This window comes from Mastigoproctus giganteus, chromosome 3 (assembly GCF_048544385.1).
Source record: "Mastigoproctus giganteus isolate SK-2022 chromosome 3, ASM4854438v1, whole genome shotgun sequence".
In the NCBI taxonomy this organism is placed as follows: Eukaryota; Metazoa; Arthropoda; class Arachnida; order Uropygi; family Thelyphonidae; genus Mastigoproctus; species Mastigoproctus giganteus.
The window spans coordinates 171,203,646-171,216,665 of NC_143577.1; the positions used below are offsets into that span (position 1 = coordinate 171,203,646).

General features: G+C 39.7%; 1 protein-coding gene across 1 annotated transcript in view; it reads right to left on the reverse strand.

Annotated features, from left to right (window-relative positions):
• Window positions 1-13,020, reverse strand: part of LOC150088409 (1-phosphatidylinositol 4,5-bisphosphate phosphodiesterase-like) — a 754,578-nt gene that overhangs the window by 377,176 nt on the left and 364,382 nt on the right. Inside the window, exon 17 of the mRNA XM_090370149.1 lies at window positions 11,796-11,909. Within this exon, the coding sequence (XP_090226275.1) occupies window positions 11,796-11,909 (114 nt within the window). The remainder of the gene's footprint in view (window positions 1-11,795; window positions 11,910-13,020) is intronic.

Sequence of the window (13,020 nt, forward strand, 5' to 3'; positions counted from 1 at the left end):
CCCCCTCAGTTCTCCCCTGAACCACAGCACTCCCATTAGCTTGAGCCTTTTGCTTTGCTGCTCTGGTCAGAGTCATGATTCCGATTTAATTCAATAAAATTTCAAAACAAAAATTAAATCCTTAAGTTATATCCCAAAACAGTTATGTCATATATATATATATATATATATATATATATATATATATATATATATATATATATTTTTTTTTTTCGGTATCTTGTGTTTTCTACGAGTTCCCTTTATACAACTTCCGTATCACGTGTACCACTATAGTTATGTATTAATTATTTGTTACGATTAAGTCGTTATATATATATATAGAGTTAAAAATACAATTTAATTGACAATAAAGTTTATCAAGATTAATAGATTTACTGATTAAGTGACAATATTATATTATGCACTATACTACACTAAGCTTATGCTATCGTGTAAAAATGGCGGGAATTCTCGAACGGTACTTCTACGGACTCGTAAGTATTGATTAGCTTCCAAATCTCGCTATCTCAATTTAGAATAAACTAAGGATCCTGACTAGGTCTATAATCTACTTATAGAAGATAATTTGATATAACAATTGGTTAATAAATCAACTAAATTTGGTTAAAAAAAAAAAAAAAGGACCTCTCATTCAATTTGTGACACGTGGATTTGATACCGTTACCGATACTAAGTAATACCTACAAAATCTCTGTCTAAGTTAAACTTTAAACTAAGTATCGTAACTAGGAATATAAAGCTACTCTAGAAAATAAGCTAATATGACAATTTAAGCTAATAAATCAGAAAATAAATCAGGAAAAACTTCTCTGTTCCAGGAGCTTCAAGTAGCTACGTCCGCACAGGCTAACCTCGCAACCAGAATTCCTCACCAGCACCACCCTGAGAGAACACCGGAAGCCACACCCTGAGAGAACAGGTATTCACCTGTTCTCTCAGGGTGTGGCTTCCGGTGTCAGGATCACTGCTGGCAGTAGCTGTAGGTTCCGTTGCTGTAGTTGTTTGACCTTTGCTGGCCATAGCTGGAGGCAATTGATGGGGAGGGTGGAATAAGCCGTTACTGGAATATCAAGCCTTCCATGGCTAAAGTTGAAAAATTAAAATCTAACCTAACTCAAACTCCACTAAATCTACACATATAAAATTATTACTACTCGGAAGCTCTTTCGAAGAGGAATCAAACAATATAAGTCTTGACTGTGGTTCTCGCTGACAAACGTCGAAAAGGGGCAAGAAGGCAGGAGCTCAAAAGCATGTCTGACACAGGCTATAGAGCATTTAATAGATTTTTTTTTTTTTTTTTTTTAATTTTCTTTGAACATGAACAGTAGATACATTTTCAACAACAACTATTTACATTCTATGGACAAAAGCACAAAAAAAGGAAAAATAAAGAAATTTTTTAGAAAGAAATACAAACGTTTCAACATTTCAATTTCAGGAATGAAGAACATAGTTTCTTGGCATTGTGATCCAATGTGATCAGTCTCATATTAAATGTCACACGTTGAAGGTGATGGACTCTTCAGTGATGCTGAAGAGGTGACCATCACTGTTAAGGTCATTTACAGTTTCAGGACTTTTATGGTGGAATTCAAGCAGAAGTATGCTCTGCAACTTTCTCCGTAGACTCCACTTGAGATTTTGCACCGATGTGTCGACAGGAGGCACGTCATCACTGCTTCTCGTGTGCTTCAAGTAGAAGTTGCAAATGACGGCCTTGGCAGCAATGAAGAAGAAGTTGCAAGTGGTATGTGCTGTCTGCTCAGAGTGAAGCAGGTACCAGTAGTCCCTCAGAGTGTGGGCATGGTTGCAGGCAAGCTCTGTTGTATCCAAAGCGTATTTGACCAGTTCCTTGTTCAGGGGCACGCCAGGTATGTGTGTTCCAGGGTACCTGGAGTGGCACAGAAGAGGCAGTAGTTTAAGGTGCGTAACCAGAAGATTTGTAGCTTGACTGGGGTAGGAAGAATGTTGTGCCACCATTTCCACTGGATGTCTGCATCTGATTTGGAACATTTCGTTCTGTACGGAAGGTTCCACCGAAAGTTAGATGGTGGCTTGTGGTGAGTAGAGAAGGGTACATGGACAGCTTGGCAGGTGGATGACAGGAAAATCGTGGCTGTATGGCGAGACATTATTAGTTGATAGACTTTTTTGGAGGGTGCAGGGGACAGAGGTACAGTGTTTTCTGGTGTTGTAATGACAAAGGTGGTGCTGGTGAGGATCTGGTGACATCTCCAATCCCTTTAGCTGTAGTGATGTCTGGGAGAGCTTGTGCGATCGCTGATTTTAGAAGTCTGTGTTGCTGCTTTGCATTTATGGTTTTCAATTAGCAGATCTTCGGAACTTTTCCATTCTCGGTGGGGGGGGGGTCAAGTGGTTGGCTATGGTCCTAATTCCTGCCCAGTTCCACATAGGAAGAACGAGGTAGTCATCAGTTGTGGGGTCTGTTATTCTTTTATTGTAGAAGAGTGGTTCTGAGAGTATTGCGGGAAGTGATGCTCCCTCAAGAGTGTGGTGAAAGTTAATCTTCTTCCAGCGTTGCAGTGCAGTGCGTCTTTGTAGATGTTGTTATTTGGTTTTTAGGAGCATTAACAACTAAAGCCATATTGCTCCGGGAATATGCGGTGGCCATTCCCTGACCTTTCCGCATTCTCCGTATTTGGTGGTGACGGGCTCGAACCCCAGTCTAATCAAGAAGCGTGTGCTACGCACTGCTGCTCCTTCCCACCTGGCTACGGAGGCACCTATCTTTGTAGAAGAAAGGTAGTTTTAGGGTTGCTGGCGCCATGTCCATTCTTAAGATTGTTGACAGAGAGAGAGGTCTCTTGTGACAGTTGCTAGTAGAATATGAGTTTTTCATTTGCAACATCTTTAGAAGAAAGGTGATCTTGAAGGCTGTGATTTTGTCTTCAAGAGAGACCAGCCCCTGTACCCTGTGAGTGAGGAGCTGGCAGAAGGGCATCCAGTTGGTCTTGTTCCAAAGGAAGCTTCAGATAGATGCTTGGATTTGGTGGAGGAAGTCACTAGGCAGAGTGAGAACTTTGAAGGTGTGCCAGAGAATGCTTGTCATCAGCTGGTTGATCACAAGCACTCTCCCTCTTAATGAAGATGTTGCACGCACACTCTTCTCCATTTTCCAAGCACCCTGTTGAAACGGCTCAGCAGTTCGGGCCAGTTCTTCTGGGAGAAAAGGAGGGTATTGCCTAAATTCACACCTAGATATTTCTGTCGCTAGACCATGTACATTGGATGGGGAAGTCAGTTCTGGTTTTCCAGTTGCCAGCCCAGAGACTGCTGGTCTTAGTGGTTCAATTTGGCACCTGATGCTTGGGCATAGAGATCGTGAGACTTTTGAATGTTTTCAAACTCACTATTGTGGCGAATTACAATTGTGACATCATCAGCATATGCTGAGTAGATTATTTTAAGGTGAGGCTCTGGTAGCAGTGTTCATCGGAATTGTAGACTAGTGGCAATTTTATTGAGGAAAGGTTCAATGGCAATTGTGTACAGTTGCCCAGAGAGAGGGCAGCCTTGTTTTATCCCTCTGGAGTAAGGAAAGTTGCGGGTAAGCTGGTTATTGACTTTCAAGCAGAATTTGGCATCCTTGTAAAGCAGATGGATAGTTCGGATGATGTAGGGCCCGTATCCAAATGCTTTCAGCGTTTCAAGCAGGTAGCAGTGTTCAACTCTGTCGAAAGCCTTTTCCTCATCAAGGCTAATTAGTGCTAGAAATTCCTGTTATCTGTTTGCAATGGAGAGAAAGAAGGTCACGGATCAAATGAAGATTGTTGTGTTGGGATCTTCCTGGTACTGAGTATGTCTGTTGGTGACCGATGATATCAAGAAGTGTGGATTTTAGTCTATTGGCAATGGCCTTGGAAAATACCAGTTTTGGAGGTTTGTGCGATCTCCTTTCTTGGGTATCAGTCGTGCGACACAGGTAGTGACTGAATCTGGTAGACCGTGGGATTGTGCTTCTTCAAGTATTTGTAAGAGAAGCACTCCCAGTTGATTCCAGAAGGTTTGGAAGAATTCTGAAGTTAGTCTGTCCAGACCTGGAGATTTATTTTTGGGAAGTGCTTTGCATGCTGCTGTAGGTTCTTTTAGAGTGATTGGTTTCTCTATCCTGGGTTGGACTGTTGGGTGGATTTTTTTTGAGTCCCAAAAGGATTTCCCCGGTTGCCTTTGTAGAGGTTTCTTGGGAACTGTATATTTCTTGATAAAATCTGGTTACTTCAGAGAAGATTTTCACTGTTGAAAAAAAGCCGTGAAGTAGGGTTGACTTTGAAAGTGTCTGCAATTCTGCCCAGACACGATAGGAGGGAGTATATGATGAGAGCCTTGTCGATCAATTCGGCCCTGGAAAGATTGTGCAAGGCTCAAGGGGAAGAATTTTTTTCAGCCTGGAATGTACTTGTTAACAGGAGAGATTGCTTCTACAGGGATGGGATACACTTAAATAGAAAGGGTGCAAGAATATTTGCTGATACTATCGAGGCAGTGTTAGGTGGGTCGGAAAACTGCTAGTTTGGGGGGAGACAAAGACTAATGGATTAACAGTAGCCACTGGCAGAGGTGAAAGAGATTCTTGCACTGCTTCTATTGGAATGAGCAGAAGCCTGAAAAACAAGATGCAGGATATTTCAGAGACTGCTGGAAGTCATTGCGGTACAAGTAAACACATGGGTTGTGTTAGGGTAGCTAAGAATAGAAATAGGTGCAGGTATACTTGCGTGTACACCAATGCTAGGAGTTTAGTAAATAAATTTGATGAATTTGAGGTATTGCTCAAAACATCAAAGGCAGATATTGTTGGGATATCAGAGACGTGGTGTCACACAGATATAAGGAATGCAGAACTGGAATTTGGGGAGTACAATGTGTATAGAAAGGATAGACAGGACAGGAGGGGAGGAGGGGTTATGCTATTAGTTAAAAAACACATAAAATCCAAGGAAGTGAAGCCAGTCAACATTGATGGACAGGGCAGTGTCGAGTCAGTTTGGTGTGACATAAGCATAGGTAAATCAAAATTGAGAGTAGGAGTGTGCTATAGGCCTAATGACTCTGATGAGTATAATAAGATACTGTACAGGGAAATAGAATGGGCCAGTAAATCAGAGAATCTTATAATGGGGGATTTTAATTTCCCAGATATTGACTGGAATTTGTGGGTTGGTCACTCACACACTAGCAAGGCTTTTGTGGATTTATTGGATGATTGTTTTCTACACCAGCATGTTCAGGAGGCAACTAGAGGGAGAAATACTCTTGATCTGATTACCAGTAGTGATTCTTCATGCATTAGGAATCTGCAGATAAAGGAACCACTGGGTGGCAGTGATCACAGTGTGCTGAAGTGGGATTTACTCAAGGAGGTAACTACCATCAGAGGTAAAGGGAAGGGTTTTTGCTTTCGTAAAGGCGACTATGATGGTCTGAGACAGTATTTAAATTCTATACAGCGGGACCAACTGATGATGTTACCAACAGCAAATTCAAAATGGGAAGCATTCAAGGAACTAATCTTGGAAGCTACCAGGCTTTACATACCAACCAAGAAATATTGTTCAAGGTTCAGGGCTAAATGGTTGTCAGATGAACTAATGAGACATATGGCAGAGAAGAAAAATGCATGGGATACATACAAATTAATGGGTGACATGGAAGCTTATGATAGATATAAGTTGGTCTGTAACCAAGTCACAAAGGAGATTAGGCAGGCAAAGGCAGATTATGAGAAATCCTTGGCAAAGGATGCAAAGAAAAACAGAAAAGAGTTCTTTACCTATTTAAACTCAAGAAGGAAAGGGATGAATCAGATTGGTCCACTGGATGTTGATGGTTCAACAGTTGAGGATCCAGCTCAGGTGGCTAACAATCTAAACGAGTATTTTGCATCTACATTCACACATGAGGAGTTATTCAGGAAGGGGAATGTCGTAGGTGAAGTAAACATTGGCAGTAAGCTAGATGATTTTCTAATAACTGAGAGGAAAGTGGAGGAGAAATTGTTGAGGATAAACATAAAAAAGGCACCCGGGGTGGATGGGATCTATCCAGTTATATTAAAGGAGGCAGCAAAGGAAGTAAGCAAACCCCTAGCCATAATTATGAGAGCTTCTTTGGACTCAGGGGAGGTACCCATGGACTGGAGATGTGCAAATGTAACCCCAATTCACAAAGGAGAATCAAAGGCTGACACAAGTAATTATAGACCTGTTAGTTTAACTTCGGTTCCAGGAAAATTAATGGAGACACTGGTTAAAGAAGCACTGCAGGATCATCTGGACAAGAATTCAGTTATAGCTCAGACACAGCATGGTTTTGTTAAGGGCAGGTCTTGTCTGACCAATTTGATTGGATACTATGATGTAGTCACAAAAGAACTGGATGCAGGGAATAACTTTGATATTATATATTTGGACCTTAGAAAGGCTTTTGATACTGTTGCGCATGGAAGACTGCTGCACAAATTGGAGAAGTGTGGCATTGGAGGCAAATTGCTGCTATGGATAAAGGGATGGTTGAGTGGCAGAAGACAGAGAGTGGTAATCAATGGACACTGCTCAACGTGGACTAATGTTATTAGCGGAGTTCCTCAGGGTTCAGTGTTGGGTCCATTGTTGTTTTCTGTATTTATAAATGATATTGATGATGGTGTATCAAGCTTAATGTCCAAGTTTGCAGACGATACCAAGGTTGGCAGGGTTGTTAAGGACACTACTGATACTATGCTGCTGCAACAGGATCTGGAAAGGTTGAGCAGATGGGCTGAGAGGTGGCAAATGAAGTTTAACCTTGACAAATGTAAAGTACTACATATGGGAAACAGTAACCCCAGATCAACGTATCAACACTGTGGTACTACGCTGACAGTCGTAGAGAATGAAAAGGACCTGGGGGTAATTGTGCAGGCAGATATGAAGTTCTCTGAGCAGTGCAGACGAGCTGCAAGAGTAGCTCATGGTGTCTTGTCAATGATATACAGGAATTTTTCTAGCAGGGACAGGGATGTGATTATTCCCTTGTATAAGGCATTGGTCAGGCCACACCTTGAGTACTGTATACAGGTCTGGAGGGCCTCATTTCAAGAAGGATGTAGAGCTGCTGTAACGAGTACAGAGAAGGGCCACAAGATTAGTGAATGGAACAAAGGGTTGCTCTTACGAAGAAAGGCTTAAGTTTTGCAAATTACAGAGCCTGGAGACTAGGCATCGGCGAGGTGATCTGATAGAGGTGTATAAGGCTTTGAATGGCTTGAGCATGCTCAATGCCGATGGGATTCTTCCTCTTGCTCAGAATAATCACCTGAGAGGGCATAAATTCAAATTGAGGAAGGACGGATGTCGGATAGATGTGCGGAAATTTGCCTTTAGCCAGCGGGCAGTTGGTTTGTGGAATAGACTCCCATCGCTTGTTGTTGAAGTTGATAGCCTGAACAAATTTAAGGCTCAGCTGGACAGGTATTTCGAACGAATGGAGGGGTGAAATGGGAGTAGTGGTTGGGTTTTTTTTTTTTTTTTTTGACTGATGCTGAATAAGCTTGCTTTCTTGCATCATATGCCTCTACTAATGCTAATGCTAATGCTAAGATCACAGCTAAATGGCAGTGAAGGTGGTTGCTTTGTGATGTCTCCATTCTAATGAGAAAAAGTATTTGGTTAGAGCATCCGAGAGAGTTATATGGTCATGTCTTGATCTCAGTAGGGCGTCTTTGGCTGTGTGTTCCAAGTGAGTTTGAATGGCCTGTAGTATTGACTGATCGGCCAGACTATCAGGTGGTAGTTGCTTCAGTCTTTGCTCAAGTTCGTAGAGGTTAAAATGCTTTTGTTGGCTCTTCTGATGGCTGTAGATTTGTGAGAATGATCTCATTTGACTTTTAAACCTTGGCCACCACGTGTTCCAATCTGTCTTTGAATTGGGTAAGGTTGGATATCGGGTCATAGTTTAGAGATATATTCTGTCTTGAAGAAGGCTATTGTTGAATGTCCAATAAGCACCTCCACTTTTGAAGTAATTGGGTGAGAAGGAGAGTTGCAGTTTGACAAAAGAGTGATCTGAGATATAAGATGGGATATGTGTGATGCTTCTGACCAGGGGCATGGTGTGTTTTGGGATGTAGTATCTGTCCAATCGGGCTTGGTAAGGAATCCTTCCTGATGCTGTATTTGCTGATCTCCAGGTGTAGGACTTTTCTTCTGGGCACTGGTGCCTAAATGCATTGATCAGTTCATTGTTGTTTACCAAGGCCTGCAGGTTGTTGAATAAGATTGGGCAATTCTCGATGCATCACACTCTGTCCATTTCTGGATCAAGAGTGCAGTTGAAATTGCCAGCAAGAATTATATGTTCCTGATCTACTGCAGAGAGATTTTATTTATTTGGTTGGTTTTTTTTTTTGGAACATTAGCAACTAAGGCCATATTGCTCCAGGGATAATCGGTGGTCATTCCATGACCTTTATGCATCTTCCATATTTGGTGATTACAGGCTCGAATCCCAATCTAATCAAGAAGCTACACATTGCTGCTCCTACCCACCTGGCTATGGAGGGGCCTGTTTTGCAGAAAGATGGTTCTGTATGAAATTGGTTATTTGAATAGCAAGTTGGTCCTGCTGTAGCATATAGATGTTAAAGATATGCAGGGTTTCCTTTTGGGTGTATCCAGGGTGGGGCAAATTGCGTTGCCAGTGATCTCTGCTATCACATTGAGTTTACAGGCAAACTTACAATGAAAGCCGATACTCACTCCTGCTCCATGATGTTGGTGGGTTGGAGAATGATGGAATACATATGGCCAGTCTGCTCATTTCAAAGATGACATTGTGTCTGCTTTAATATTTGTTTCTTGCAGGAAGAGTAGGTTGGCATGATGTCTTTCGACCTGGTCAAGGGCCACTTTATTGCGCAATGCAGAGGAGCATCCTCTTGCATTAAGTGACAACATGTTAAATGTCCTAATTATCTACAGAAATAATGGTAAAGGTTTTGCAAATTTTGAGAGCAGTTAGCATTGTGATTGATGCTATTATTGTTCCAGCCTGTTAATCAAGTAGTATAGACACTTGGATCTATTTACATCTGCCCTGTCCTTTTTTCCTTTTAGTTTAGAATACAGATCTTTAAGTCATGAGATCAGCTCTGGCATGTTAGTGGTGAACTTCAGAGCTGTCACCAGCTTCTGTGGAGAGCCGCAAACTTCCCTTAGAAAGGGACATTGTTTTTCCACAGTTAAAGGGCCTTTAATGAAGGGAAAGTTTCTTTCCCTGTCCTCATCCTCTGAAGCATCTGAATAATGGGAATCACGGTTGTTCTCTTCTTCTGCCTCCAGAAATTCAAGTTTTTCATTTGAGTTGTGGGTGGTTGCTACCTGCTTATTTATTTCCATGCATGATGGGCTTATTTGGGATCTGACTGTTTGACTTATGTGGCATTCTGTACTTCTTTTCATCCTTCCTGTTGTTTTGGTTAGTGGTTGGCTGTTTTCCTACCAGGGTATCCGTTGTCTTTTTTGTGTTTTGTGACTTTGGATATGGACTGCCTTGGGGTTTGATCCGAGAAAACCCTCATGTTTCAGTTGGTGGGTCTTCTGAAAGTAGTATGTCCTGGTCCTCTGTGATCTTTGAATTTTCTTTTTCCGACATGCTTTGTGTGAGAAGCAGATCAGACTGTTTGGTGGTTTCTTCTGTATCCCCATTGTTTCCAGCAGTCAGCTCGCTTTGTGGATCTGGCCTGACCCTGGTTGGTGCCACCTGAATTTTGGTATTACTTTCAGTGGAGGCAGAGATACGTGGGCAGTTTTTCCTGATGTGGCCCTCTTCATGGCAGAAGAAACATTGAGAGGAAATGGAGGTATAAAAGGTGTAAGTGATTCCGATTAAATCGGCATTGATGAATTTTGAGATGTTTGCTGCATCATTGTTGGTGAAGTGCATAAGTGCTTGCCTGTGGAAGCTTTTTATATGCGAAAATTCTGGTTTCGTGGTTGCTGCAGAGAGCGTGCGTATTTTCCCGGTAACAGATATGTATTCGGATAAAATTCCTCTCAGAAATTGAGGAGGAATTTCAGATGGGATGTTTGATATCATAACTTTTGTTGGTGCTAAGGCAATTGGCACCGCTTCCAGGTGATGAAGACCGATGTCTATTCCGTTTTTCAGGATAATTTGCACCCACGAGGGGTGGCTGAAATACACCTGCACAGTTCCCGCCACATAGGAGGCGTGAGTAATATTTTTCAGAGGTACTTTTTCTGCGACTGCTGTAAGGTACTGCTCTAAAGGGGGCTTTTCCTTGGTAGCAAAGATTACTATTCCATTTTCCTGGGAAGAGATAGAGGTTGCTTCATTTGTTGGAGCATTGTTCGACCGTGTATGTACTATGGTTGGTCACGAGAGAGGGGTTTTTGCTGGTGGCAAACGTAATCCATTAGATATGGCATTAGCATAAGTATTAACAGTTACTGACCTTTTTGACCTTAAGATATTCACCTGTTCCCTCAGGGTATGGCTTCCAGTGTCAGGGTCACTGCTGGCAGTAGCTGTAGGTTCCGCTATTGTGGTTGCTTGACCTTCTCTGGCCATAGATGGAGGCAATTGATGTGGTGGGTGGGGTGTGGAATAAGTCGTTACCAGAATATCCAGCCTTCCTTGGCTAAAGTTGAAAAATTAAAATCTAACCTAACTCAAACTCCACTAAATCTACACACACAAAATTATTACTACTTGAAAGCTCTTTCGAAGAGGAATCAAACAATACAAGTCTTGACTGTTGTTCTCGCAGACAAATGTCGAAAAGGAGCATAAAGGCAGGAGCTCGAAAGCACGTGTCCAACATGAATTGGTAAGAGAGATTTTGATTATAGATAGATAGATAGATAGATAGATCGTTGAATTAAAATAAAAAAGAAAAGAAAAAAAACACTGCATCCAACATGAGAGAAAAAAATCTAAATACTAGGCAAACTGGTTACAAAATACTCATTAATTAGATATCAAGGAAGGAATTCTGCATACCAACCTACAAGTTTCACGATGTGACTAAACTGGACTTATATATATACATATTTGTCCTTTAGTAATTCCTTTATGCTAAGTTCAAAAATGGCATCCATTCTTCTCCATCACACATAAATTTGTTTCAAAATTTCCATCACGCACAAATTTGTTTCATACTCTTCTTTCATGTTGTCAATAAAATATGTAAAAATATCAATGCATGTTTTATTACTGTAAGGTTTGTAATCACTGGTTAATCTAATATTAAAAGTAGCAAGAGCTTCTTTATATATTTTTTTATAATTGTATTTTTTATACTATTTATTTACATATGAAATATATTTATTTATTTAACATATGCCTCTCTCAAATGGCGGACTAGGGCCATAGTTGCCAATGCAGCCGATGCACCTAATAAATCCCAAACCAAACAAACTACTCTCAATCACTGGTCATCAATATTTCTAGTATGATCATTAACCAAGAACTTCAAGACGTGTTCAGATTGATCAGCACAAGATGGCATTTGTATATAAGTGGACAAGAGACTGCTAGGAAGCATCATTCTCTATACTGTTTTAGTTCATACAAAAACAAACCAAGTACAATCATGTCTATTTCTGTGTTCACATTTGCATTTTGTAATGAAGTATGACAACAAGAGGTTGCATAAATAAACCTGATATACTCTGTTACATTTTTAGTATCTCTGTAAAGCAATCTTTATACTCTCTGTTTGCAGTTTTTCACATTAATAAATTGTTAATAATAAAAAGAGAACAAACCTTCTCCAATAGAATCATCAGTTGAAAGGGTTAAATTAGGAGCTGCATCTTCTTTATCATCATCGTCATCATCATCATTTTGAAGCTGCCCTTTTCTCCATAGTTCTAGTTCCTCTGTATAAACAAAAAAAAATTAGAAAATCTTAAATTTTGTATAAATAATAAAATATTCAAAAATAGTCTGTAGAAACCATTTTTATTAGGTTTTCTTGGTAACTTAAGCATGGAATGAAAACCAGTTCAATTATAATGTCAAATTGGTAAACATCACCATTTAGTATTAACATTTACTTATATGTATACTGGTATCAAAAACTTTTTTATTTAATACTCTAAACATTTAAAACTTTAAACCAATTTAAACTTTTTACTAATGAAAAGTTTTAAACACACAACTAAAATTAAAAGTTCCAGATTTCCTTAATTACCAGTTCTTCACAAATTGATAAGATCTGTGGATTAGAGTTTTGTCAGTGTTAATAGAGGATGGGAAACCCTGGATAACTAAAAAACTTTTGAGATTAAACAAAATGAAGAAGCTGAGATGTTACATCATAATTAAAAATAATTATGATGAAACATCTCAATCTTAGTTCTTAATTATTTTTTTTGCTACGTTCTCATGAATTACCTCTGGGTTAGCAAGTAAGCTCTTCTAGCAGTACTGCTGATTGCTGGAGTTTCCTTTTCCAGATGTGGGTTTCCATTTTAAAGTCTGCATTATGAACAGAAGCTAACCAATAAAAAAAAATGTAATTTCTATTTTTTTCATTTTAAATTTGTCTTTTAACTTTTGTTTTCATATACAAAGTTCCTTTAAGCAGTTTTAGGTCCTAATTTAAAGTTTGTCAAGTTATATTACACATATAAACAATTCTAGATCAAATACAAATAGAGCATTTATTATTATTATTTTTTTAATTACAAAGATGAATCCAAATTAATTGCTTTTTGGAATTTTATAAGGAATGATATGAATTATATTGTATCTAAGGCATTATTCAGAAGTTGGGCCATGCCCTTTTCCATAGTCATCCAAACCCTATTTCTAATTTGTGAAAAGAAATGCAGAAGAAAGCATTTTGGAAGTAAGATGTCCATTTGACTTAGGGTTTTGTAAAGCCAGATGTACCATTTGCACCTTACAATAAGGATCATATTTATTTCTCATTTCTTGATTCTCCTTCATAGCCAAATAATAACTAGCAAACAGAATGGTCAAGGA